At 47.0% G+C, this 27,733-nt stretch overlaps 2 protein-coding genes across 2 annotated transcripts in view; one reads left to right on the top strand and one right to left on the bottom strand.

The window, feature by feature from the left end:
• The first annotated feature begins 1,966 nt into the window (after window positions 1-1,966).
• EIF3J (eukaryotic translation initiation factor 3 subunit J) lies at window positions 1,967-11,257 on the top strand. Its single transcript, XM_079953603.1, has 8 exons — window positions 1,967-2,099; window positions 2,218-2,327; window positions 5,355-5,409; window positions 5,608-5,699; window positions 7,942-8,056; window positions 8,256-8,414; window positions 9,293-9,366; window positions 10,276-11,257. The coding sequence occupies exons 1-8, from the start codon at window positions 2,075-2,077 to the stop codon at window positions 10,405-10,407; spliced, it is 762 nt and encodes a 253-aa protein (XP_079809729.1). The 5' UTR covers window positions 1,967-2,074; the 3' UTR covers window positions 10,408-11,257.
• A 709-nt stretch (window positions 11,258-11,966) lies between these two features.
• The window catches only part of SPG11 (SPG11 vesicle trafficking associated, spatacsin), a 38,492-nt gene continuing 22,725 nt past the window's right edge, over window positions 11,967-27,733 (bottom strand). The window contains exons 20-40 of the mRNA XM_079953598.1: window positions 27,297-27,363; window positions 24,939-25,104; window positions 24,425-24,630; window positions 23,981-24,089; window positions 22,846-23,005; window positions 22,186-22,458; window positions 21,807-22,007; window positions 21,282-21,389; window positions 20,799-20,961; window positions 19,807-20,021; window positions 18,503-19,274; window positions 17,797-17,939; window positions 17,428-17,629; window positions 17,119-17,256; window positions 16,300-16,433; window positions 15,731-15,838; window positions 14,845-15,013; window positions 14,035-14,123; window positions 13,672-13,827; window positions 13,406-13,557; window positions 11,967-12,961 (exon numbers count right to left, since the gene is read on the bottom strand). Of these exons, the coding sequence (XP_079809724.1) occupies window positions 12,781-12,961; window positions 13,406-13,557; window positions 13,672-13,827; window positions 14,035-14,123; window positions 14,845-15,013; window positions 15,731-15,838; window positions 16,300-16,433; window positions 17,119-17,256; window positions 17,428-17,629; window positions 17,797-17,939; window positions 18,503-19,274; window positions 19,807-20,021; window positions 20,799-20,961; window positions 21,282-21,389; window positions 21,807-22,007; window positions 22,186-22,458; window positions 22,846-23,005; window positions 23,981-24,089; window positions 24,425-24,630; window positions 24,939-25,104; window positions 27,297-27,363 (3,912 nt within the window). The 3' untranslated portion in view covers window positions 11,967-12,780. The remainder of the gene's footprint in view (window positions 12,962-13,405; window positions 13,558-13,671; window positions 13,828-14,034; window positions 14,124-14,844; window positions 15,014-15,730; window positions 15,839-16,299; window positions 16,434-17,118; window positions 17,257-17,427; window positions 17,630-17,796; window positions 17,940-18,502; window positions 19,275-19,806; window positions 20,022-20,798; window positions 20,962-21,281; window positions 21,390-21,806; window positions 22,008-22,185; window positions 22,459-22,845; window positions 23,006-23,980; window positions 24,090-24,424; window positions 24,631-24,938; window positions 25,105-27,296; window positions 27,364-27,733) is intronic.

Raw genomic sequence — 27,733 nt, 5'->3', positions numbered from 1 at the left:
CTCTGCTAGAGTGGTGCCTTCAAATGATTTGGACCATTAACTCACATCAGCCCCCTGGTCAGCAAAAGATGCCCTGAGCCAAGCTGAATCAAAGAATCTCCAAACCCATCCAGTGGCAAAAAGCAGAGAAAGCCCAGGCAAAACTGATGAGAGTTGTAGTCCAAAACACCTTGAGGGCACCAGGTTGGTGAAAGCTGCTGCTGGTCATTTGGCAGGCTACCTGCTATTGACTTCCCTAAAGTGCTTCTCGCTGTTTATAGGCAAGCTTTTCAGAGGCACTTGAGAAACAAGGTTGGACTAGATTACTCTTCGGCTCCCTTCCAGCTCTACCAATCCTGATTTCCAGCGACCTGGAGGCTGCTAACTGCCTATCTGTCCCTTTTGCTTGCAACATCCAGGGCAGGCCTAATGTATTCTGCAGTCTCCTGTCCGGCTCCTACAAAATTGATCACACAACCTGAAACATGCATGTGCTTAGAGTACTTTAAAAACCTCTGCAGATTCTCAGAGCTGCCAGATGTAACTCAGTCTTGACTGCTGATTAGAGCTGAGCAAGGAGGTGGCAGTGCGCCCTCTAGAGTTAAAGGTGGGAATTTTGCCTGTTGCAAAGTCCTGAGGCTCAGAGAGCTCCCACTTCAGTCACAACAGTTCAAAGCAAAAAATAAAGGAGGCAGGCATACTTGCCCAGGCATGGTTGCCACTGCCTGCCAGCTATTCTAAGTCCCAAGTTCAAACACCACACGGGTGCTCTTGCTGCCATTCTGCCAAAAGATGAGAGGCTGGGATTGAATTAAATAATAGGTAGGGTGGTGACTATCTGTCTTGACAGTGTCATGTGTGAAAAGGCTCTCAGGATAGCAGCGAACAAGAGGCAGTCATGGTGCAGGGCTACAAAAAAGCCTAATGTAACAGAAACGTTGTTTTCAAGTAGAAAAAAGCAACAGTCAACTTTACTCTGCATTCGAAGCCTTGAGAGTGGAGACAGCAGCTGGGAAAGGTCAGTAGACTTGCAGTAATGCAAAGGTGAAGGACACTAAGATAGGTCGCAGGGTCACCAGCTCAAATCCCTGCAGGCAGAAGTTTTTCATATTTTTTTATAAGTGCACTGTGTTTTATATTTTATGGGCTGTCTCATGGAATATGGAGCAAACTTGTTTTCTGCTGCTCTAGAGTGGGGGACCCAAACCAATGAATTCAAATGACAAGAAAGGAGATTGTGACTAAACATTAGGAGGAGCTTTCTGAGCGTAAGAACTGTTGGGACAGTGGAACGGACATCCTCAGAAAGTGGTGGCCTCACCTTGATGGGGGGGGTTTAAGTAGCGGTTGTCAGGAATTCTTTAGCTGTGATTCTTGTATTGCGCGGGGTTGGACTAGATGACTCTTGGGTCCCTTCCAACTCCCTGCAGTTCTATGATATCCCCATGGTGGCGCAGACTGGGGGGCTGCTGGAAGTTGGAAGGCAGCAAGTTGGGAGAGGCTGCATGGAATAAACTCCACGGGCTCCTCCCTCAAGGGTCAGCCATCCGCAGACATTGCACTTGGAGCGCAGGGCCTCCCTACCAGCAACTTTTGCCGCCGCCGCCGCCTCTCTTAAGCCGTTCTGCCTCCCCCAAGCTGGCCATGCCAAGAATGCCAGGGCCTGAGGCTGCTCCGCTTCCCCGATCTCCGCCCTGCAACCCCTTTCGCTTTTGCGCCGTGATTCTGTCAGAGCGTCAACCATGACGTCTGGGGCTGTTTTTTCTCACCCGTAGAATAAATGAATGTCAAGGCGGCGGCCGGGAGTCTGCAGAGTCCCTGCTTCTTCCTCCTCTGCTTTTTCCTGTAACAGGCGGCAACTCCTATCCGGCCTAAACAGAGCCGGAAGCTGGGTCCCCGCGGTCAAGTCACCATTTTAGTAAATCTATGGCCAACGTCGCCGTCGTGGTCTGCGAGGGGGCGGAGCGGGTCGGCGGGAAGTTCCGCCCCTTGCTCCACTCCGCCTCCTCCATCCCGGCATTCTCCGCGCGGCTGACGCCTACTTCTCCTCCTCCCTCCTGCTTGCCTGACTGGCCTGAGCGAGCAAGCGGGCAAGATGGCGGCCGAGGCGGATTCCTGGGGTAAGTCCGGCCCGGCCTAGTCCGGCCCAGCGGCGCGTCTCGCTCCCTCCCTCCCTCCCCCTTCCCCTCGGCCCAGCGCCGTCCGCTGACGCCGCTTTCCCTCCTTCTCCCGCCACAGACGTGGACTCCTTCGAGGCGCCGGACCCCGTGGCCAGGCGGCTCCTACCCACGCCGGCCGGGGTGGTGGTGGATCGATGGGCCGGCGAAGACGAGGACGACGACGTCAAGGTGGGCAGCGGAGGGGCCCCCACTCGGGCCTGTCAAGAGGCTTCTCCCCTCCCGGCCCCTTGTAGGCCCGGTCGCTATGGAGACGCCCCTGCCTCCCCCCGCGACAGGGGTGGGGACTTTGAAGCGGATGGGGGGGGGTCTTCTCCTCCGAGCGGGAACAGGGCGGGGGGAGCGTCTTGGATCTGCCTCCCCGTCCTTCCTCCGCGGCCCTCCATATGTCGAGCTGGGTCTCCTCCCTCTCGGGCTGGGTCTCCCTCCGGCTCGGGAAAGGGGCTGATGACTCAGCGGGAAAAGATCTTGTATGTAATGGGGGTGAGGGCTGCTCAGGCCACCGCCTGCTGGGCCGCTTCCGCTTCTGCCATGTGGCGGCCCAACAGGTGCCGGGGCTGCCGTGCTGCTCGGCCAGCGCGGCCCCTCGGCGCCCCCTTCCGCCTCCGTTCCAGGGAGCCCCGGACGTGGAAGCCGTTTTCCTAGTCGATCTGGAAGTTGGTCCCGCCGCGGGAGAAGCCGCGTGGGACTTGGTTGTGTCGGGCTTTGCTTTGGGACTTGCTTATCTAGGGCAGGATTTGGCCCTGGGGCATGTGGCACCGCCAGGGCCAAATGCTTTACGCTGCCTGTATGTATGTGGGGAGGGGAGAACGGGCCCAGGGAGATCTCAGCAAGGCCTATATGGCCCCGGCCCACTGGGTAAGGGTCCCCTTTGTAGGGCACCCCGCTTTTTTTCTATGGACTTGAGATCTCCTGTTGTCAAGTCCGAGCTTCTCTTGCTTGCAGCTGGCTGGGTCCGTTTCTTGGCTTAGGCTGTGGGGCCTCCTTTGCTCACAGCCCACAGAGAGAAAGGCAGGTGGGATTACCCAGCTGTAGCTGCCCGCTGACCAGTCAGTATCTAATTACTACATGTTTTGGAAAGAGTGTGAGATCATGAAGGGGAAGGGCATAGAGGTGGGGGCAACTACCATCTCCTACACCAGGTAACATTACACTGGTGCCCAGGCAGGTGAAATAGGTAGTTTGAATCAAGCTTGTTCGGACTTCAGGTTAACCTAAGAACATGAAATAGGTTTAGTATCTTTCAGGCAAGGTTCTTGTTGAGTTTTGCAGATTTCCCCTTAAAAGCAGACAAGGCAAATCATGAAATAAAACTTGTCAGGCAACTGTACCTTTCTGTGATGTAGCAGGGGGCTTAACAACAGAAAGCTGGGGAACGGTGCAGTGTTTGAGAGGGAGATATTTCCTATTGATCAAGCCATTCTTACTGGATTTGTCTCCAACAAAAATCATGGATGTACTAAAATTCTTAATGATGGAAGTTTTTTAATATATTTTTGGATTCTCTTAAAACAACCTAGAACAGTAACATTGTCCATGTCTGTCATCTTGGGGCACAAACTTGGTTGCTCTGATGGAAGTTTAATGTAAGCTAATAACTCTGTTGATGGTTTATGTTTGAGTCTCTTCTGGTCTCTGTTAGCTTTCTCTGATGCAGCTACCGTGCCAGATTCTTTCAGAATGAGCATATAGTTTATATATAGTTTATTTCTATAGTGATCATATTCTTAGAGCTGGGATAACTGTCATGAATTTGTTTTGTTTTTCTGGGGTTCCAGCCATGGTTGTATCAGGGGAGCAAATGGACTTGGGGCAGGGCCATATGTTCAGTCTTGCCCTTATCAGTCATGGGCATGGAGGTGTGTCAAGCCAGGCAGAGGGTGTGGCTGCTTGTAGGGTTGCTGCTGAGAAGCTAGACTCTGGAAGTGGGATGTCAGAGGGCCTGTCCCTAGAATATGGCTAGGCACACTAGTTTACTTGTGGGAGATGAGTGACTGCCTGATGTGTGTCATAATCCCTGCGGGTAAAAATAGCCACATTCAGTTTCCTTGGCTTATACTTCAAATGTCTGTTGACACTTGTATATTTTGTCAGAAACGCTATTTGCAAAATATAAATTGGTCTCTATCCACACACAGAGAGTGAGTTTTTCAAGGATGCAGAGATGAGTAACTTGTAAATCATTGCTGTCAATTATTGAAAAAGTTTCCCCATGAATGGAAATAGGAGGCTCCCTTGCTACTGTTTCAAAAACAGGTTTGTAAATAGCCACTTCTTTGGCTGCCTGCAGCAAGTAAGAACTTCCAGGCAGGGAAGACAGTTCTTGTTTTATTGTTTGTCAGTTGCAGACTGAAAGAATAGTGTGCAAGGGAAGATGATCCAGCTGTGCTATGAGGGACACTGCTGAGCCAATGCGCCATGTGTTGGAGCTGCAGCTCCAGGCAGAACTCTTGTATTCCGGCACTTGCTGGGTGAGCAAAGCACTCTGGACTGGGAAGTCCAGTTCCTCCCCTCTTGTTTTTCACTTATGTTGGTAATTAAAGTGTGCTACTTGGAGTTAGCAATTAAGTCTGATGCTTTGTTGCAATTCTTCAAGGCCGGAAGGACCCGAGTCTGCGGCTGAGCTGGCTCCAGTAAGATGCAGAGATGCCATCTTGCAGCAGCTATATTAGCTCAAGGATGCTGTCTTAAGATGTCTTTGGTGGAAATAGCTAAGCAGCTGATGGCTGGCTTTAGCGCTCCAGTTGAGGGCTCCTCCCTGGAACAGTATCCAAACAGGGTGAAATTCTATAGCTTTTTACACTGTGGGAATGTTTCTCATTTTCCAATGAAAACTTTCTTTTGTCCTTGGAAAAATATTCTGTTGAGTGGATCATAAAGGAAGCCAGCCTACTGGCTGAGCTTGGCCTTAGTTGAGAGTCCATCTCTCAGTTCCTGTAACTCTTAAGGGTGGGAGCAGTGAGACTCTTAAAGAGCAGAGTCATAATTCTGCCAGCTTCCCTTGCATAAGGCCTCAGTGATCTGAAGTGGTGGAAATATACCTGGCTGCTTCAGTGGTAAGCCTGGTCCCAAGTTCTCCACTCCGGTTCCAAAGACTGCATTGAATTATTTGAAAAAGGATCTAGTGTTGGGGTCAGGGGCTGCTGCATTGGGCATGATTGCTGACAACCAGTCCTACCTATTCTTTCCCCCATCTAGGATAATTGGGATGATGAGGAAGAGGAAGAAGAAAAGGAGGCGGATGTAAAGACAGGTGAGAAAAATGGCAGGGGGCGGGACTCTGCTCCTTTTGTGGGGCGGAGGGTGCTGGTTGTGGCTTGGGCAGCCTCATGCATGTTTCCTGCAGATGGGATTGGATACCTATGGATGATGTGTGGGTAGCACTTCTTGTTCTGAATCCTTAGCACTGAAAAATAAAATGGAAGGAAATAATGTTGTGCCCTGTTTGCAGAACCCAAAGTTTCAGAAAAGAAGAAAATAGCAGAAAAAATAAAAGAGAGGGAAAAACTGCAGAAGAAAAAGCAAGAGGAGATTAAAAAAAGGGTAAGGCATTTCTGAGATAGGAGAGGGTGGAGATCCTAATTCATGCACCAGATAAATTTCAGTGCCTTGATTCAGTTTTACCTGCCCTTTTGGTTTGTTAAGGAGTGAGCCCCAATAGCTTTTGCCTATGAGGATGTCAAAGAGCTGGGGGTGGGGAATACTTATCTGAGTTACCAAAGGCCAGCTCTGTCCACACAGTAATATCTTTGTCTGGATGTTCCGAGTTTGTCCCATGAGGTCACACTGAGCTGCTCCAGTTGTTGCTGCTTTGAGTGAGTTGCTACATGCGTAGCTGCCCCAAATCAGTTCCCTCTGCTTGTATGTAGACCACCTGGTGAGGTTAGCTTTGAGAGGCACCCTCTAACACCCCAGGTGAACATGACTTCTCTGAGGGGAAGGCCCTTGATTTTGTTGCTGGGGTTTGTAGTGTTGTATCTTACTTAAAGACCAATCACAACAACAGAAAGCACCAGAAAACTTGATTATAATTGCAAAGGAAAGTGTTTTTTAAGACAACAATCAAGCTAGCAGAAGAAATCAAACACTGCAAAAAAAAATTCATAACAGCCAGCTGTCACACTGGGTAAATAGGGATGACCACCCTGAGCACTACAGGGGTCTTGTAGAATCATAGAATCATGGAGTTGGAAGAGACCACAAGGGCCATCGAGTCCAACCCCCTGCCAAGCAGGAAACACCATCAGAGCACTCCTGACATATGGTTGTCAAGCCTCTGCTTAAAGACCTCCAAAGAAGGAGACTCCACCACACTCCTTGGCAGCAAATTCCACTGTTGAACAGCTCTTACTGTCAGGAAGTTCTTCCTAATGTTTAGGTGGAATCTTCTTTCTTGTAGTTTGGATCCATTGCTCCGTGTCCACTTCTCTGGAGCAGCAGAAAACAACCTTTCTCCCTCCTCTATGTGACATCCTTTTATATATTTGAACATGGCTATCATATCAACCCTTAACCTCCTCTTCTCCAGGCTAAACATGCCCAGCTCCCCTAGCCGTTCTTCATAAGGCATTGCTTCCAGGCCTTTGACCATTTTGGTTGCCCTCCTCTGGACACGTTCTAGTTTGTCAGTGTCCTTCTTGAACTGTGGTGCCCAGAACTGGACACAGTACTCCAGGTGAGGTCTGACCAGAGCAGAATACAGTGGCACTATTACTTCCCTTGATCTAGATGCAATACTCCTATTGATGCAGCCCAGAATTGCATTGGCTTTTTTAGCTGCCACGTCACACTGTTGGCTCATGTCAAGTTTGTGGTCAACCAAGACTCCTAGATCCTTTTCACATGTACTGCTCTCAAGCCAGGTGTCACCCATCTTGTATTTGTGCCTCTCATTTTTTTTACCCAAGTGCAATACTTTACATTTCTCCCTATTAAAATTCATCTTGTTTGTTTTGGCCCAGTTCTCTAATCTGTCAAGGTCTTGTGGGTCTTTAAAGGGCCCATCTTGATGCTGAGGCCTCTTCCCAGGCTCCAGTAAGGATGGAAGGGGTGTTTGTATTTTAACCAAACTATATTGACTTTAGAGCATGCATAGGCAAACTCTGCCCTCCAGATGTTTTTGGGACAACTCCCATCATTCCTAGCTAACAGGACCAGTGGTCAGGGATGATGGGAGTTGTAGTCCCAAAACATCTGGAGGGCAGAGTTTGCCTATGCCTGCTTTAGAGGTATTTTATCTGGTTTTTCATCATTGTTGTGCCTAGTGATGGACACAAATGACTGACTGAAAAGCTAACTTGTGCAAAAAAAGGGGGCAGTCAATTTGACCCTGTAGAAGCAGTGTTATTACAGTCTCCCATGACTATCCATTTCTAGTAGTAGCTGGGGGATTAAAAAAAACATTTTGTTTCATACTAGACTGCAATTTTTGCTATGTTGTTGCTTAGTTTGTGTGTGTGTGTGTGTGTGTGTGTGTGTGTGTGTATACACACACATATGCAATTATTTTTGAAGTTTCACTTTTTTAAATATAGTTGAATAAAGCAAGAGTTAAACCTGTTTGTGGTACCCTGGCATGCTCAACTAAGTGGTCAAATTTTTTTCCTAGAGGGGGTGTTCATGTAAGGACATTAAAGTAAAGATCCAAAATATTCCCATTGTTTGCTCACTATGTGAATGCCAAGCTTTCTAAAACCCACATTGGCTTCCATATTTAGTTTATTAAGCAGCATTGATAAAAGAGCTGCTGCATGTAATTGATCTTGATTTTATTACTTCTTTCAAGTTAGAGGAATCGGAAGAATCTAAAGAACTTACGCCAGAAGAACAGTTAGCAGACAAACTACGGCTGCAGAAATTGCAAGAAGAGGCAGACCTTGAGTTAGCAAAAGAAACCTTTGGTAAGTGTTAAGAGACTGCTGCGGGAACATGTATGGAATACACAAGGATGTTCTGTTGTCACATTTGCCACCAGGGAGCCTGATACTTGAAATGGGGTGGGTGGGTTTGCCCCTCACTTCTGGGCACCACAGAAAGGTAATTGATTTTTGCCACCCTGTCTCCAGCACTACTCTGATCAATTGGCTGTTCTTTCTACAGGTGTAAATAGCACGTGTGGAATAGATGCCATGAATCCATCTTCCAAAGATGACTTCACGGAGTTTGGCAAATTGTTAAAAGAGAAAATAACACAGTATGAGAAATCCCTATATTATGCTGGTTTTTTGGAAGCATTAGTTCGAGATGTATGTATTTCACGTAAGTATGTTTATCACAAATTTGCATTGCTCTTCTAAACATGTGGAAGAGATAAAATGGGGATCAATTGAGAGAGGCTGGGTGGTCAGGTGGGGTTAAACTGGTGTTCTTAGTCTGTATAGTATGTCCTGTGCTCCATCTGAAGACTGTTACAAACTGCAGCACTTTGGGCATTTTTGTGACTTATTTTGCACTTTGCTCCCCTTCTACTCCGTTTTGCTGTTTTATGTAACAGTCAGCATCCTTGTGGCATTTTAGTTAGTCCTAATCGGCATTGCCTGAGGGGTTTTGGGATTATAATCTCTATTTACTGGACCAACATGACCACCTAAAATATTTTCTGTGATTGGGTTGTGCCACTCTGATCAGCCTTGCCCTTTATATCTCTGTCACAGCAGCTGGGCGGCCTCCCCAAGGGGGAGACTTGAGGGGTTTTCCTTTCAGAGATCATGTGAGAGCTTGTGAGCAATTGCTTATTTCATCTGTCTCCTGTTTTCCACTTACAAGCAGTATAAGGAAGAGCCGCCTTGACCTGGGAATATTGACCCAGGGCTGTCTACCCTGCTTGGCAGAGGGGTTTTTTTCAGCTCTGCATTTGAGATGCTTGTAACCTGGAGATGGCAGCGGCTGAACCTGTGGCCACAAGCATCTGAACACCCACAATGCTTTGCTAGTAAGCTTCAGCCCTTCTTTCTCTTGGCTTCTTTCCATTCCGTCTGAAGCATTTTTTTCTGAAAGGGGCTTCCTGTGGAGATCTAAAATGCCACACTTGTTTTGTAAATAGGAATCCCGTTATTCAGTAACAGAAACAAACTGGGTCCAGTGCTTGGAAAGCCATATAAATGACCCTCCTTACTGTGCTTTTATTTCCAATTTAGTGGAAGTTGATGACTTGAAAAAGATCACAAATTCCTTGACAGTGCTATGCAGCGAGAAGCAGAAACAAGAGAAGGTACGTCTTGAGCATATTTCCTCTGAGAATGTTTGTGTTGAGTGCCCTCTAGGTCAGGGGTCGGCAAGGTTTATCTTACCTGGGCTGGATTTCACACGTGTGCAGAAGCGATTTCTGGCACTGCGGAAGCGAGTTCCCGCGCTGATCCAGTTTAGCACAGCGGGCAGGCAACTGGGTTCGGGGGCAGATCATGGGCTGGTCAAACAACCTCTGCGGGCTGCTTCCTGCCCATGGGCCTTAGGTTGCTGACCCCTGCTGTAGGTGAGCGTCTGTAGAATGCTTCTTTCTAGTGACTGGTAGCATTCAGTTCTTACACCTTTCTAAGTTGCTAATCCAACTTTCCCCAATTGGGTGCCCTTCAGGTGTGGTCGAACGCCCAAGTCCCCCTCAGTCCCAATGGCTCAGGATTATGGGAGCTGTAGTTCCATACATCTGGACCATGCCAGATCAGGGGAGGGTTGTATGATCTAAATGGAAGCATTGATGCTAGAACTCTTTGCCATCTCTCTTACCATGTGCATCTTTGCAATACCTTTGCTGAAGCATCCCGAGATTGCCATGTTTAATGTGTTCAGTTTCTCGATTCTCATTGCCTAGTTAAATCCATAAATTTTTCTGGTGAAACACAGTACTGTACACACACAGTCAGTAGATGGTACGGAATACTGTGATTGACTACCTCTTTCTCCATGAGAGAAAATTCAGGCAATGGCCATTCTTTTATTTGTAAACTGCTTTGCGGGTGGTGGGTTTGTTTTTAAGAATCTAGTGGCATATAAACTGCATGAAATAAATAAATCATAGTCTGTGTTTATAGAAAGTGCTGTTCTCTTTTCACTAACTGAAGGTAGGAATGCTGAGGCTGGGCTTTATTGTTCCCTTCCTAAACTGCTTCTGTCTTTCCCGCAGCAAAACAAAGCCAAAAAGAAGAAAAAGGGGGTGGTGCCAGGAGGTGGTTTAAAAGCGACTATGAAAGATGACCTGGCAGACTATGGTGGTTATGACGGTGGCTATGTACAAGACTTTGAAGACTTCATGTGACATTTCTTCTCCCTCCTGTTGTCTTTCTGTTGCCCATAATCCCTTAAATGTGTAGCACAACTTCTTTCCTTTAAATTCTGCCAAATGCTACAATCAAAAAAAGGGCAGTATATTTGTGCTGTTGGGTTAGCCTGTCGCCACTCAGCTGCTGAAGCATTGGGATGCCCATCTTGATGCCAAGGGAGTAAAATTATGAGGCTCAATTGCTTAATCATAGGAAATAATGGAACTTTGTTCATGTTTGACTTCATAGCAGCAGAAGCAGCACTGAATTGGAAACTAATTAATTTCAACAAGGCCAAAATTGTATTCTTACCAGCACAGTTTAGTCATAACAGCCTTAACTGTACCTCTTCCACTGACTACCCAGACAACAAAAGCAGTTTGCAGCAAGGGGGCATGGTGTGTATTTAGTATTAAAAATGGCTTTTATCTATTAAACTAGAGCTTGAGGTGTTTCATTAGGTTGGCAAATGGCCTGAGGGAGAAGATTCTGCACTTGGACATTGGAGCTTTTGAAAGCAGCAAATAACCCTTTCTTTGGGTCAGAACAGAGGCTGGTTCTGTTGCATTGGGCGGGGGGAACTTGTGGCTTAAGTCTAAGCAGTTTAGTTTATACACATTTTTTTCCTGACTCTTTGGGAGAATTCTTTGTCACCAGGTTGTGGTGGCTTTAGTTGAGCTCTCACAAGACTTTGCTGTTTTTCATTTTTTTTCATTTACAGGAATCCTGCTTAGCAAACTGCAACAGTTACGACAGTTGGGTAAATTGTTATGTTAACAATTATGACATCTGCAATGTTTTATAAAAGCAACTAATTTAATAAAATCACTATTGTGAGGACTGAGAGGTTTGGTTTGGTTGTGCTTCCACCTCGGGCAAGAACTGTTGCTGGATTGGGGCAAGCCCACTGCAGGGTGTTTAATCACAGGACATAAAGTCTTGTGGCACCACAGAAGACTAACAGATGTCTTAGTTTTTGTGAACTGCAGTAACTCCATCCCTGCCAAAAAAAAAAGTCCAAAGGGGCTGAGAAGCAGGGAGGAGTGAAGTAGGACTGCTTGGGTAGAGCCAGAGGCCAACTAGTAGTGTTTATCCTACCCATATCCCTCTTCCTTTCCACTGCTATTTGAGGGATGGATCTATGGGGAAATGCTAGGCAGGCTTGCTGTAAGCAAGGTGAGGGTGAGGGACTAGACTGGTGGGCAGGCATGGTTTGGGGGCAATGGATCATGTCCAAAGATTCCCCACCCCTGCTCTCTAGGGTCAAAAGGCTGTTATTTAATCAGATGTTTATGGGAAGATTTAATTTTAATTCGCCAAAAAGCAATAAAAACCATCAACCTGTAAGAGGTTGCCATGTTTTCTTTCTTCCTATCACTTCTGATTTCCCCCCACTAACAGCTACAAGCTTGCAAATGGATATGTATTTGAGGAGCAAGCAAGAATTGTAGTCAAGCAGAGATTCCTTCCCCAGAAGAGCTGCTTTGGCTCACTGTATACCCCAACTACAGGGAGCCTTGTAATGTTCTGTAGTCTTCACACAAGTATACACCACCATAGCTCAAGCTGTATTGGTGACTTTAGAAACACAGCAAAATATGAGTAACAGAAACATTGGAAGACCATTTCTATAAACACTCCTCATTTAACTACCTTCCTACGGACAAAAACACACAGTGCCACTGTTGTTGACGCTCATTCTGAAAGATAGTAAAAGCTGGGCACTGGTGTTGGCTAAGGAACAGCTTTGCAGAAATGAGCAAGAACAGCTCATGCACTGGAGTTGTAAGGGTTAGAGGAGCTCAGCACTCTCAAATAGTGCCTCCAAGTTTCTATGACACTCCACCTACCTTGTACCCGAAATACTTTGAGAACATTAAATTATACATAACCAGGGAAAAGCAGGTATGGCAAAGTTTATACCATATGTTCAATATTAAATCTGCACAAAAAATATTTTTAGACAGCAAATGGTTCTCCAGATATTCATATCATCCAGCAATATGCAAGGGGGAGAGGTTACCGAAGAGAAAGCCTGCCCTCATCATTTTGTAACCCAGAAACTCAGCTGCAGCTTCAAGAGCCAGCTTAGTTTTAAAGTAACCTCTATATTCAACACAAGGATTCCCAGAGAGAAAAGCTCTCTCCTAATAAAAAGTTCTAACTTCAACTGTCAAATTAACTCGAAACCAACCCTGTGGTTAATATTCCTCACCATTTCATACCATTGATTAATACTGTCGTTCGCTTTGTTGCACGTTTCAGATACTGAAACAAATGTATCCGCTTCTGCACAAACCTGCCTATACTGACCGGAGTTTCCTACAACACCAGTGATGGCTGTGGCTCTTCTTTCTCCCAAGCATCGTCTAGTTGGCCAGCAGGTCCTTCAGACAACAACCTGTCTGAGCATCTTTTAGAAGCGTGTTCACTACGTCGCTGAACTGGTTGTCATAGGCCAACTTGTAATACACATAGATGTCATCGCAGTAGGTCAGCAGCTGCTTCAGGTTTCTCAGAGCTTGCTCATTGCCTGTGTGCTGCTTGAACCTGGAACAGAAGGTCACAGAGGGGTTAGACATAAGCCTCGCCCCCCCCCCTCTGCCCTCTGACAGGATCCCACTTCTACCTGCCACCTAAGTGCAGCAGGGGAGAAAGGTGTTGCCCTTGGGACAAAAAGGTGCCCAATGGAGGGAGAACTCTTTCAGTACATTCAATATGACTGCAATTTACCAGGGTGGGGGGTTGGTTCCAAGGGTCCTATATATAAACCTTGGAACCGCTCCTGTGTGAACCTTCTGGAGTGAGCCCTGCTTCTCAAGCACACCAGACAGCTTAAAAGCTCTCCGCTTTGCTTGTATTTAAACTTGCAGGATTGCAGCCAGCAACCTTCAACCAAGGATTAGAGTGAGGATCTCGACTCTATAGAAAGCCTGATTTGGGGATTGTCTCCCACTGGGAGTAGTGGGCTGCAAATGGTTCCCTTGGACTCACTTCCGGGCTATTTCCTCAAAGGTGCTGGTCTTGAGCAGGCCACGCTGCTTGTACTCCTCCAGGTAGCTGAAGTCTCCCTTCAAGATCACATGCTGATACAGGACCTCAGCCCAGTCTGGGATGAAGTCGTAGGCCTCAGCCACAATGGCAGCCTGGGGAGAGACGGAAGAGAAATGCCAGCTGACATCATCCTCCCAGGAATGTGAACTCTGTCCTTCCATCATTAGGACACCACAGGCTCTTGTGATGGTGCCTGGCATCCTTACCTGGTAGAACCTGGGCAGGGACATGATACACTCCAGCAGGCTCTTCCTGCTCAGATTGATCAGCTTGGTGCTGTGGCTGCTGTTCAGGAAGTGGAGTTGCAGGGTGATGAGCTTTGTCAGCCTGTTGCAGCGCAAGGACTGGCGCACACAGAAGTCCTAAGAGAAGGGAGTCAAAGACGCACGGATGAAGCTAAGTGGCTGCAACTGCCTTCCCTCCTCCACACACACACTTGCAAACATCTCGCTGGTCACAGCCCTCTTCTCACATCTGATGCCACCTCTGTAACTCTACGGGACACATCAATCCCTGAAGCAAACACAAACACGCCTTTCCACCTTCACTCAGTCCCACTCCCATCTTGCCTTGGAATAGCTTTCTGCAGCATCTATGTAGAGGGTCAGGGCTTTCATCAGGAGCTTCTTCAGATTGGGCACATCCTGCAGGCACTCCTCTGAAAAGGAAAGAGGTGCTGAATACCTTCAGGGGGAGAAGGCAGCAAATACAGAACCAAATGCCAAATCCAGAGGGAGGGAAGAGAGGTAGCAAGTGAACCAAAGATTATCCACCAAAGCCAATCAAGGCACCTCAGTGAGGACTCAAACGATAGGCACAAAGCAAGCAGATTATGCTTTCACTAGATCAACCTAGGCTGATTCAGGGCAATGTGTACTTTCAGGTATAGGCCTCCCTAATGCCAAGTTTTAAACTTGCTGTGGCTCAATTGGACATTGCCTGATTTTTCTGAAATTCAGCCATATCATACACCTTACTGAACAGATTCCCCGTGCTAAATTTCATACTGCTAGGACGAACAGTCAGTTTTAGGGCCTATAGAATTTTGGGGTCTAGAATGATACAGTTGCTTCCTTAAACTATGGATCTGCTCTCGTGGTTCCATCACATCTCCTTCTTCACAAAAGGTGAATAAGGAACCAGGGTGTTGAGCACCTGTTATCCTGGGCAGGTAGGCTCTCTGCATGCCTGGAGTATACTGGCTCCTCTTTAGCTGGAGCTGGTGAGAATTGTAGTCCAAACTATCTGAACAGCACCAGGCTGCAAAGGAGTTAATTCCTCTTCAGACAGACTGTCTTCCTCCCCAGCAGACTGCCAGATGAGCCCCGAGAATACAGAGACTGCCCATCTACCCACTACCCATTGGTCTGGCAACTTACCCCACGGCTGGGATTCAATGAGCTTCAGCTGGGTGTTGGCTGCCGCCTCGTGGTTCTCCCCAATCTCTCGGCACATGCTGAAGCAGAGGGCAATCATGTTGTGCTTCTCGCTGTCCCCCGGGCGACAGCGCTTGATGTAGTCCAGCAGAGCTGTCTTGAGGGTCCCGCTCTGCCAAAGTGGGAGGGAGGCAAGGAGTGGATGTAACAAAGAGGAGTTGAGAAAGCTTGCAGCTGAGAACAGGGGAAGCTAGAGCTCTCAGGCAGAGCCTTCAGCAGCAGCACCCCCCCCCCCAAAAAAAGTGTATCTAGAAAGGATTAGCAGAGCTGGAGCCACAAGTGTTAAGGAAAGGAATGGCTGCATTTCAGGGCTGCATTTCAACAAGTGAGCGAGAAAAAGCCACTATGAAAGAAGGAGCGTTTTAGCTTTATGGCTTTACTATAGCAGGGACATTCTGGAGTGGGGATGCTGTGACTGGAATGATGATTTGGCAAGAAGGTAACAAATGGGAAGACTGAAGGCACTGCGGGGGAAGCAGATTTGAGAATTGAGAATGAGCCTTCAGATAGAGAAATACTTTGAGCTGCATACAACTGCCACCTTTCCCAGGCCAGTCAAGTTCCCTTCAGAATAAAGAGCCAGCACATATCCTGGCTTCAACCTCCCTCCCCTGGATCACTCAGGATGATGATATCCATATGATGGCAGGCAGGCAGGCAGGCAGGCAGAGAGAGAGAGAGAGAGAGGAAGCCTCATCCACATCCTGCTGAAAATAAAGGCTTCAGACTCAACGACACATTTACATTTGGATTTCCTCTATTGTCCCTCTCATGGAAGGGTTGGAACTCTTGAGAAAGGATGAGGCAGATTTGCATCTCCTGCACTCACCGGATCCAGCTTTTTCCTCATGAGCACCTCAAAGTAGTGCTTCTCGTGCAGCAGGTCAAAGATATATGTCATCTCGTTGTATCTGCCAATGCCAGTGAGAAGCCGAACCTTTGGTAGGGAGGAAGAAGAGATAAGGACTTGTACAGCAAGGCAGGCAGAAGGGCCTTACTCTGTGTCATCATGCACACTGAGGTAAGCCAGAAGGTCATGGCAGCCGCCACCACCCCTCCTTAGGGGGCACAACAGAAGTCTGTGGAAGGTTACTGATCAGCCATTTCCAATAGATGGTCAGGGGAAAGCAAAGGCAGCTTTCCTACCAGGCCAGGGGTACCCAATGAAGGCTGCACATACTGCTTCTTATAAGAGGAGCTACTTGCTAACATCAATGAGAGGGCAGCCGAGCATGAACCATCTGTGGGAGTCTTTGACCTGCCACTACCTTCCTTTTTCAGCAAAGCAAGGGGATGTCTTGGAATCAGCAGGACCCTTCAAAGGTCTGGTGTGTGTGTGTGTCCCTGCAACCAGTTCACATTTCCCACAAATAGGGCAGCTTTAGAGCAGTCACATACCACAAGGCCATATTCTTCGTTGGGTGCCAAATGCTCCTCTGTGAGCAGCCGGGCAGCTTGCAGAACCCGCGTGATCCCTTCCATGTGACAGGTCAAGCTAAAGCAGTTGTGGGCCAAGATCAGCAGCTCTGTAGCTGAAAAAGGAGGGAAGGGGACTTCATAAACAAGCACATTTTTTGCAGTTTTGCAGGTGCTCTCCAATACAACAAGGGAGACCCCCTCCCCGCCCCGATTTAAGTTTCTCCCTTGGCCAAAGATTGTGTGGCATCTGGTCCCTCAACTGTGGAACAACAACTGTCACTTTCACATACACTGGACAGGGACAGCAGCTTTCGGAGGCAAAAGCTCCTCAGCTGCTCATAAACAAACCCTGTTCCCCGCCTTGAGGACAGCTAGGTGAAGTCAGAGGCCACTCCCTTTCCCCCCAGAATTGCTAAATGCTCTTTTATGAAAGGCTCCAGCAAAAACCTGTACTACTGCTAAGACAGATGGAGAATGGCAGCATGTGGATCAAACCCTTCACAACCACAGCTCCAGCTTCCTGGCATCAATGAAGATGATCGGGGGTGGGGTGGGGTGGTTGCATTTTCCAGATGAAAACCACACAAAGACAGAAAAAAGGGCATGAGAACCCTCCTCCTGGGGCCTAACCCCACCTATATTTATGTAGAAGCATAGTCCCAAGAACCTGAATAAGCTCTGCATTCAAGTAAGCAGGCTTTGGATCGCAGCTTTAGCCATGCAGCATGCTAGTGTGCTGTTACTGGATGTTTGATCCCTGGCCAAAAAGGATCCTCCACCTGCCCATCATTGACTTACTGCATGCAAGTTCCCCGTGCGGCACAGATGAGATCTTGTCCAATAGCTTCATGCCAACCAACGTGTGGTCCTGGCACAGTTTAGCCAGCTGCAGGAATGCCTGGCTCTCCTCTGCTGGGTTCAGAATTTGCTTTTGTTCTGTATATACAAATGACATATTGGTGACAGGATATTTTTCAGCTGACAGGGGGAAGGGGAAGAAACAGCACCGCCTCCACTCCTGCCCAAACCCAATCCTAGGAGTCTTTCTGCTTCCCCACAAGTTATAGCATTATTCTCTTTGGTCAATAACAACAAAGCAGGACTCACTGCCTTTCCCTTGCAAAGGGGCCAGCAGCTCTCGGGTTACTTCCTCGGCCACAATCTCCGCCACGGTTTCCAGCTCCATTCCCTGTGTGGTGACAAAGGCCTGGGCTTTTTTGCACCTGTCCGGCTGCTGAGAAGACAGGATCACCCGAAGCAGCTTCTCGGAATCGTGGGCAGAGATCTCACTGAAGGGACAGCCCAGTTCCTGCAAAAGACCATGGGGAAGTCTTATGTCTTGGATCCTGAGGCGTCTCATCCTCAAAGGGCCCCTCAGTGCCATGCTGGCAGGCAAGGCCCCCACTGGAGAGATCCTGCAGCTCCCATCACTGTAGCACAATGGCTGCCCCTCCCCAGTTCCCAACCTGCACACACCTTGGACAGCTCAAACAGGCAGAGGACCTGCCGGCAGTAGTTCCGCCCGTGGACACATTCCGCCAGCAGGGCCTGCAGGCTGCCCACCACCTCGCTCTCTGGGCCTGAACCTCCCACAAAGGACCAGGACTCAAGGCTCGAGGCTGAAAAGGAAACAGAGACTCTGGATAGCAAGGAATGAACAGGCTGAGCAGGATGCTTGGGCGGGGGGAGAAGACAAGGCTGGAGATGGATAAGGCAAAACTGGGAGGAGAAAACCAACACTGGGTGGGATAAGGGCACATTTCTTGCTCTTCTGAGCTCTGGAGGCTGGAGATTTTTAAACACAGGGATTCTTTAGCTGTGATTCCTATATTGCAGAGGATTGGTTTAGATGACCCTTTGGATCCCTTCAACTCGACACTGCCATGATTCTATGACAAACTTGAGCACTGGAAATGCTCAGTGGTTCTCAACTGATCAGCTGCCACCCTCCCTTCTCTCCCCCCCCCCCCAATTTTTGAAGGAAAAACATTGCAGCAGTTTTGAATGCTATGAATGGCAAAGTTTGAGATCCAAGAAACACCTACATTTCTAAAGAACGGGCAATGACAAGACCCACAAAATGGCAGAGAAAGGAAGAAATGGCCCAGGAGGGTCCTCTGTGGACTACTGAGGAGAGATGCTTTTTGTCCAATTTGCAGCTCCAAATGCTTCTGCTACTTACTGCTCAGAGATTTTTTCTTTGAAGAGTCCTCTCCCCCTCCATTATTCTTGTCCTTCGCCTCCTCTCTGTCTCTTGCTGCAAGGATGGCATGAACCTCTGGGTGAAACTCGCTCCAAAGGACTTCTCCAGATGCCAGCACTCTGCAGTGCAAGACCAGCAAGACATCTCGACTGTAAAAGTTAAAGTACCGGCAAACCCGGCTGGCCTCATGGATGCTCCCCTCGTCCAGCAGGCGCCCAACCAGAAAGCTCAGTGATTCCACATCAGCAGCAGAAAGTGTGGCTTGCAAGGATGCATTGTGTGAGGGCAAACCCTCCAGCTGCAAGTACTTGGGCACATTCAAGGCAGCCAGCTTGGAAAAGGAAAACTCCTTGGCTAAGGAATCAAAGGACACTTCACCGCTCATAGAAATCTGGTGGGAGAATCTGTACTTGGCCTTCTCGGGGCCCTGGTTCAAAGTCTGCTGAGCGATACGGCAAAGCCAGATTTCTTTCTCAATCCCTTCCAGCTCCTGAAGCGGAACTGGATCGCTTTTGGCTAACCAGTGGCCAGCCAAGGTTAGCAGAAGTTGCCTCTCCGAGATGCCAGATGTTCTCCCCTCATCCAAGGACTCAGACAGAAGGTCTGCCTGAGCTAAGAAGAAATTGGAAGCCGCTTGGGTTGAGATGGCATTTCTCACATAGTTTTCGTGGCACTTTTCCCAGAACTCGATCCTTGTCCGCTTCTGAGGCCAGTGGCCAATTTGTTGCAAGAGGTGCATATTCTGGAGGACCTGCAAAACACACAAAACATCAAAGGGATTCTCAGCCCCATCTTTCCATGACAACCAATGAAAGGAAGCTGAACTACTGATTCACCAGCTATGGCCATTTGTCGATAGGGAGAGCCTGGCTGCCACTCCTGTTTACACAACATGGGACTGCTCTTGAGAACTGTGTGGAGATGGAAGATAGTGACAAATGTAGCTGATAGCATACTGATGGGCCTGATGGCTCAAGAACATGTACCAACAGCTTTGAGAGACCTGCGCTGGTTGCCTGATTATTACCGGACACAGTCCAAGGTTTGACAGATAAATATGTATTCCCCTCTCTGCCTCACAGCAGGAAACTACAAGTACCTCATTCTTGCTCCCCAAGTTCCCTTACTTACTCATATGTAGCCAAAGGCAGCACCAGATCTGGGACTGAGCCACCAAAACTAGGGGCTGAGTCCAATAGATGGGGAAGCCACATTCTAATTCTGCCTTGGTTGGAGATGGAACGTAATTAACCAAAACATGAGTTGTCAAAAGGCTAGCGCACCTCTTGGATCACCACGTTGTCCACAGGCAGCTCTGCCAGCTCTGCCACCTTCCGCGCTATTAGGAAAGAGCTTTGGTCCTGCAGCACCTCCAGAATTCTTCTGCACTCCTTCTGGAAATTCTCTGGGGTGTAACTGCTCAGAATGGCACAATCAATGGAGACAGGAGAGTCCTTCAAGGTGAAACTGAGGGCACTCAGCTTCTTCATATCAGGCCCTAAGCACAAAAGCAGCCCAAAAAGAAACAGGTCCTTAACTGGATAGTCTGTGCTTAAATGACACAGACTTTTCTGGAAAGGAGCAAAGAGGATCCCCATCAAGCTGCCCATGCTGTGGCCCTTTGCTGAGCAACAACTCTGGCAGAAGTGAAGTGGAGGGCAACGAAGGGAGGCCTAGGAAGGGAGGTCTTTTTGGCTGCAGAGCCCCAACTAGGGGAGGCCCACTTGGCATCAGTATTTTTATTTTATTTTAGACACCAGACCAAAAACCTTCTTGTTCACCCCAATGCTTTTAAATTGCTGACGTGCTGCTGTTGCTTCTAATTCACTAGTTTATTCCCATGTTTTACTTCTTCTATCTTTAAAGTTCACAAGCCAACCTGGGATCATTTTAGATGAAAGATGGTATAAAAATGAAGCAGAAGACAACCATCTCTTATGCAGATCAGTCCCTGCCTTTATATGCAGCACTGAGGATGCACATGATGGACAAAGAGAGAAGTGACTGGGTTTTCCAACATGCCAAGGAGAGGCATGCACATGCGCATCCCTTTTTCTGGTCTTCCAAACCTCCTGGATTCCCATCTTATTTCCATGCCCCGAAAACCAATGATTTGACTACACTTAAAAGCAGAATGAACTCGGCAGCTGATGCTCCTTTACTACCACCTCCCGAGGGCTGCCTGGTGTCAGGCACGGAAAGCAGATTTCAAGAGGAAGTCTTGGCTGTGCAGGTAACAAATTACTGACAGGGAACCAAAGAAAACTGTCCGTACCGTGAGGGAGAACGGTGTCCGTATCTGCAAAAAGCTGAAGGACCTTTCCCAGCTCGTACTGAGTTCTGCACTGCTGAAGCATCAGCTCAAGAAGAAATGAAGCCTGCGACACCAGCCAGGGCACAGGCAAGAGGAGAGGTGGACCTTCGGGTAGGGCTTGCAGCTGCGCAAAAGTCATTTTGAAAGTTATCCAAGTGCCAAAACATGCCTCTCCCCCACCCTCTCCTTCATCTCTCTGACAAATTAAGCCAACTTGTACAATGCAAAGCAGTAGCGTGGTAGGGAACTGGGAAGGATGCATCCAAGGAAGAAGGGTGGGCAGCCATACGTGTGTGCCTGCATGCTCAAACAATCCTTCAACTGGAAAAATTAAACCTCACACACTCAAGAGAAGACTATGCTCTAGCCTAGAGATGCTAGCTACCTCTGTAATTAAAGAGTTGGTTCAAAAGCTTCAGCAAGCAAAGGGAAAGGTCTGCTTACTCTTGAAATACTGGCTTGGAATGCAAGGAGTCTGCTCTGCGCTTCGCTGTAGTTTCTGTAGTCCATGCACAACTCGTACAGCTCCAGGATCATCAGCAAAGGGGAGTCCTGAATAGATTGATGCAAATTTATGTTCAACATTCTTCACAAGTGTTGCACCATTTATTTATTTAAAAATACACCTCTGACACTGAACACCCCCCCCCCCCAATTTAGCTCCTGAGGCTCTGAAAGTGTAACCACAGCAGGGGGCAGAAATTGGACCATTTCCCTTCCTTAACTTGGAACGGAGGGTTCATTTGGGCTGCTCCATGTGCAGTTTCCATGTCTCTTGAAGTTTTCAGTTTGAAGACATCATACACACACACACACACAGGAACCCTTGTTACATTTATTTTCAAAGGCACTCTTGAAAATGTGAAGAAGCACAAGTTAAACAAATGGGAGTTGCATGCTGGGACGGTTTCTGGTGCACCCAGCAGAGGCAGCCCAAGTAATATCAGGTAAAGGGACTTAAAGAGTTACCTTCAGAAAGAACTGAAAGCCACGAAGAAGAGTTTGGATTTTCTGCCTCTGGAGAAGTGTCTGCCAGAGGGTGGCCAAGTCCTGAAGATCCCATTCATGGGTTTCAGCTGAGCCTTCCAAGTGGTCTGTCACTTGGGCAGTGGTGGAGCTATCCAAGGAAGTTATGAGCCAAACACAGAGGCAATGGATAATACTGGTGTCCTTCCAAACGGGTGGATGTGGCCAGAGAGAAGTAGGAAAGAAGTAAATAAGTTAGATACAAGGAGGAAGTGACCCACCTTGAGGAATGTACTTGCAAATATTTTTAAAATATCACACATATGGCCTACGGAAATAAATGAACAACAGAAGCACAGGGTCATCCTCAGAGCATTCTTACCTGGAAGCATGCAGCAAGGATGCTCAGAATGGGAGCCTGGTGTTTCACAGCTTCACCCAGAAGGTAATGCCAGGGACGTGGCTGCTCCTGACACCAAAGGAGAATGCGGAAAAGATCACTGGTGTGGGTGCCTGGCTTTTGCTCATGCCTCAGCCGGTGGGAGTTGCCACCCTGACCATCCTCCAATGGAGTAACTGAGGACTGCAAACTCTCCAAGGCCAGCCTCAAGTGGTCCTGCAGAGGAGGGGGAAACTCCTGGAGGATGGGGACAACCTGGGGAAGGGAAAGAACAAACTAGGTGAACAGTATAAAGTGAACAAACAGCGCAAAGAGGCAACCAGACAATGGTTTATTGAAGTCTTCACCAACTTGGTGCCCTCGAGGGACTGATGGGAGTTGTAGAACAAAGCACCTGGAAGTCTAGTTTATTGTCTTGAGCTCATGAGTCACAGCAAAGTGGTACACATACCAAACACAAATTAGAATTCTACTATATTAATGCCTTTATAGATTTGTACCTGTCTTTCTGCTGCCAGGGCAAATGAAGCCACATTAGTGATCTCTCCCCCTATTTCAAGAGCATTGTCTGTTCAAAGCAGCCACTGCAAAGACTAAACCCCAAATTAATAAAGATGGCCATATCACTGAAGGGTTCCTTACCTCAGAGGGTTGGTAGTTGTACCTCTGGGCTTCAATGAGGAACTGCAGCCATTCGCTGGATCTCGCACACACCTTCAGGTATGACATGCTCAGCTTGAGGCCGTGGAGCCTGCAAAACTGGGCCACCAGAGACCACTGCTTCCTTGCCTCACTGGATGTCCTATGGGGAACAGCCAGTAACTTAAGCTTCCACCTCCATAAAAAACACTTGCCAAGAAAAACCAAAACCATCAAGGGACTAGCACAACAGCCCTCCAAAGAAAAGGCAAGTGAAGGCATAGAACATTATTATTATTATTATTATTATTATTATTATTATTATGCATGGTGTGCAGAAAATGAACACATCATACTAGACCACACTTGGGTCATCCAATCAAGATAAATGGTGGAAGAGTAGAGACAAACAAAAGGAAAGACACTGCAAGAATTTGCTAACATAAAACGTAGCAATGGCCATGAATCTGGGTTGCTTTGAAAGGGGTCAGCATTCATGGGGAACAAGGCTATCAAAGGCTACTGGTTATGACAGCGAGCTATTACTACCTCCAGTGTCAGAGAGGGCATGCCTATGAATGGCAGCTGCTATGGGTGGGAGAGTACCACTGCTCTCGTGCCTCAGAGGTATCTGGAAACAGCACTGGATTAATTGGGCCCTTTGCTTCTTACACTCTTCTCTGCCCCTCCTTGCTTTGGTGTTCTTAACTACCCCTCTCCATCCCGTGACTCAAGTGAATGTGGAGATACAGGAAACTGAAACACAGAAACAGCATTTGGAAGGGGAATCTCTCTTTGCTAATATGCAGCTAGCAGGGATTCCAGGCTAAAAAGTAAAGGGGGTGGAGACAGCATGCAAGCTATACTTGTTTTCCTCCTTTTTTTGTTCTATACATCACACTTCAACCTTAAGCTGTATTTGTGATGTTCTATTATGTTATTGTTATTTATTGTTTGTAAGCTGCTTTGAGATTCACTTGAATGAAAAGTGGCATAGAAATATAATAAATCAAATCAAATCTACTCAAAAATCAAATCAATCCTTCCAAATTTGAATCCTTAAGTCTTCATAGAAGTAATATAAGGCCACAAAGAATGTATAGCAAATTCCCACCACGGGCTCAAAGGGCTGACTCACTTGCTTATCTCCTGGTGCTCCATCTTATCCCACACGGCTTCCTCCAAGCAGACAAGGAGTTCTTCTGCTGCTGTTTTTTCTCCCTCTGCCAGCTGAGTCAGCTTTTCAACTGCAAACAGAAAAGGCAAAGCTTCATGTGGCTGCATAATACTTCAAAGTTATACTCCCCCCCCAAGAGGTTATCTACCTTGGGTTTAGCGTTTTGGCGCTTTTATCAACATTCTGTATTTTTGTTTTGCTGGTATTCTAACCTTGTGATTTTATGGTGTCTACTTTGTAAATTACTTGGAATTTTTAAAACATCAAACAGTCTACAAACTGATTAAATAAATATAACAGTTCTGTGGACTTTCCATTCAGGAACAAAAGGGCAGGGGGCTTTCTGCTCTTGTGCACCCATCAAATATTTTCACCAATATAGAAAACATGTGGAAGAAACGCTACCCAAGGACTGCCTGATTGAGTTATGCTGAGGCTCCTCTCTTCGAGACATGAAGCTCAGGATCACATTGGCAGCTTTAACATCCACCCGGAGTTTGAGGCTATCAAGGCCCAGCAGTTCCAAAAAGCAGGTGCAGGCAGAAGCCACAGATGGCACATAAAAGAAGGAGAGGGCCAAGGAGTAGGCATCATTGCCTGCTTGCTGGATCCTAGGGAAGAAAAGGCAGCAGCCGTTAGCATCATGCATCTGGAACAGGAGAGCGGTTGCAAGGAAAGGACCCAACTCTGCACACAGTCAAAATCAAAGCCAAGGGGACTGTAAGCAGGTCAGGAAAAACCTGGGGTCCCAAATCTGAAACGTACTTTATATAAATAAATACCCCTTCTTACAAGGCAGCTTACATCTATCTAAAGCAACACAATACCTGATTGCAATACAAAGATTTCTCCATAGAAAATGTTCTGTCGAGAACATGAGAGGCTCCTTTCCACATCTCTGCTGTTTTCAAATACTCACAGCTGCTTTGGAGTTTTGCTCTTCGCCAGCTGTTGGACTAAAAAAGTCCCAAAAGCAAATGAGGGGCGTTCATGACGCAAGAAGTAGGAGAAATCCAGACGTTCGATTACAGCATATTTGTTGACAAAAGGGGCACTTGAGAAGTGAGGAAGGTCACTACAGGTATCTAAAGAGAAGGGAGAACAACGTGGTGAGTAGACAGAAAAATAGCAGGCTCCACAGGCCCACGTGCCAGACACAATTCTTCTGGTTGACTCCTTGAAACTTGGCCTCGCACCTGGCCACAGGCACTTCTCTTGGGTCAGTCCACTGAAAGAGCTACAAAAAGGCACTCATGCATAAGTGTTGTGGGTTTCAATGGGGCTGGCGCAGGAAAAGTTTCTGGTAGGAAGCTTTGCTGCTCAGTGTCTACACCAGGAAGTAACTGACAATCTCAGCAATCTCCATAAAAACTTAAGAGCCTATTGGATCAGGCCCAAAGGTCTGTCTAAACCAGCATCCTGTTCTCACAATGGCCAAACAGAAGCCCCAACACAGGACCTGAGTGCCAGAGCACCACATGGGATTACAGTTGAAACACCAGCAACAGCCATTATAGCCTTGGGGATGGAGACTTTCGACCACTGAAAGAGGAAGCCTTGCCAAACTAGCACTCTCCAGATGTTTTTGACTACAACTCCCATCAACACCAGCCAAATAAGGCCAAGCTGGCAAAGACTACCCCAGAGCCTCCACAGGGTCCCAACACTGGAAGAGCAACAGAGTTACAGGCTGTCCAACTGCCAATGGAAGCAGACTGGGGTGGGGGCTATTTTCCCACACAGCCTCCACATGCCCTTCTAACAGCTACAGCTGAGAAAGCCACACCACTGCCAACAACTTCTGAGGGGAACTGCACTGGTTTCTAAAAGCAAGTCCCAATGGCCTAAAGTATCTTGATTTATTATTGCACTCTATAATCCAAAACTAGATACATCACAGATATGAATACAATTACTATATAGAAGAGCACACAACCCATTAAACAAAACAAGACCCACAAGGAGAATTATGGTGTCTTTTAACCAGCTGCTTTCTGGTCTTCTCTGCCAGTGAAACCCCAGGAGTTTTATCTGATCATCGAACCACTTGTATAAAAACTTACTGACCTATCCAGTAGTGGCCAGAAGGAGGACAACTAGTTGGTTTCAAATTCCAGAATAAAAATGGCAAGAAGGGAGGACTTGACACAACATTTTCGCTTCCATTAGACCTTCACTCTCTCAAGACCACCAAACTGTCAACAAACCTTCTAAATAAAACTTGGGAATGCAGAACATCCAGGGTGAGAGAAGTGAAACACAAGTGGCATCTTGTAAACACAAATAGTTGATAAATTGGATACATTTTCCATCGAGAATTTTAAAAAGTGCAGAGAAAATGTTATTTGTATGAACCAAGAGCTCTTGAAAACATTCTATTCCAGGATTTGGTTTGATTAACTTGTTGTGCAACTGAACTTGGCTTAAAGAAAAGAGGGGCATAGTCCAGTGCTGCTGCAGGTATTCTAAGAGAGTTCCATTTTCATCCATGTACTATTACAGCTGTCACTTGGAGCCAGAGACACTTTAGTAAATGTGGATACAGAGCTAAAGTTTTTAAGCAGCCAACCATGCCCTAAAATCTGTGGGGCCAGTTTCCAAAGCAGTGGCTGCATCTGATCCAGAGTGCAAACCCGTAAAGAATTTGGACTGAGACTTTGGAATGGTAAATATTTCATTGCTGCTGGAACAGGCTGGCCTCCTCTGATACAGAAGAACCACAGGATCATTGTCTGACTTGCAGTGGCTTTCTGGACAGCATAAAGTTTGTGTGTGAGAGCCAAGAAGTGGATTGATGAAAGGGAGCTCCAAGGGAAGGAGAACTATTTTTCAAGAATTTGTCTGTCCAATAGCCACATCCACTGAATAAACTTTAAAAAAAAAAAAAGTAATCTGTAAACAATTTAAATTACAGGAGCAAGACAACATGGCCAAAAACCACTTAAGATCAAGTCTTAATAACTGGCAAAAAGACAATACAGAAATTTTCTTGTTGCCAACTTTAGGAGAGTGGCAGTCTGGGACATCATTTAGATTCAAGATAAACAGCTAGGAGGCAAGAATACAAGCTTGCCTAATTCTAGGGCTCTATTTCACCTTTTGAAAGATCAGATGCAACAGGGAGAGCAAAGAAGATTCTGCTGGAAGCCAAACCTCTCAGCATCTTGTCAGCTCCCAGAGAAATGTCTATTTAACAGAATGAAATACTGGGAGATTCCACACACGTATACTTTATATTCACTTTAAATAGTAACAAGATACGGCAAAAGTTACCTACCAGGTATGACAAGCGTATTTGCTGACTGCCAGCCAAACAATTTTGTAGGATCAAATGGAACTAACGCCTGAAAAATTAGAACACAACATTAATTTCAAGGCCTGCTTAAAATGCAGCAAACATGTTAACCCAAGCTGCTCAACTGAGCACACATCTTGTGCAGCATCTTACACATGTAGTACAGCTGCTGTCACACATTGACCCAGATATTCTGGAATGAAACAGTCACATCAAATTCAAACCCAGTCTTATATACATACACTCCACAGAGCAGAGTGCAGCTCCAGAGGATTTTATTTATTCAAAAGCATATTTAAGCCACTTAATATTTTAAAATATCTGTGTCAAGTGAAACCAAGCTGAGGAGAAAATTATCCACAGAGGGTGAGGCAAAAGGGCATTTCACTCTTAAACATGGGTAGGCAAACTAGGGCCCA

The sequence above is a fragment of the Podarcis cretensis genome, assembly GCF_951804945.1.
Source record: "Podarcis cretensis genome assembly, chromosome: 14".
Taxonomy (NCBI): domain Eukaryota; kingdom Metazoa; phylum Chordata; class Lepidosauria; order Squamata; family Lacertidae; genus Podarcis; species Podarcis cretensis.
The sequence above is the reverse complement of the archived record's forward strand: the minus strand, read 5'-3'. Positions and strand labels throughout refer to the sequence as shown.

Coding starts and splice junctions, on each gene's coding strand:
- EIF3J (XM_079953603.1), top strand. CDS start 2,075: ATGGCGGCCGAGGCGGATTCCTGGG. Junction 5,410..5,607: donor GGAGGCGGATGTAAAGACAG/GTGAGAAAAATG, acceptor CCCTGTTTGCAG/AACCCAAAGTTTCAGAAAAG. Junction 8,057..8,255: donor GTTAGCAAAAGAAACCTTTG/GTAAGTGTTAAG, acceptor TTCTTTCTACAG/GTGTAAATAGCACGTGTGGA.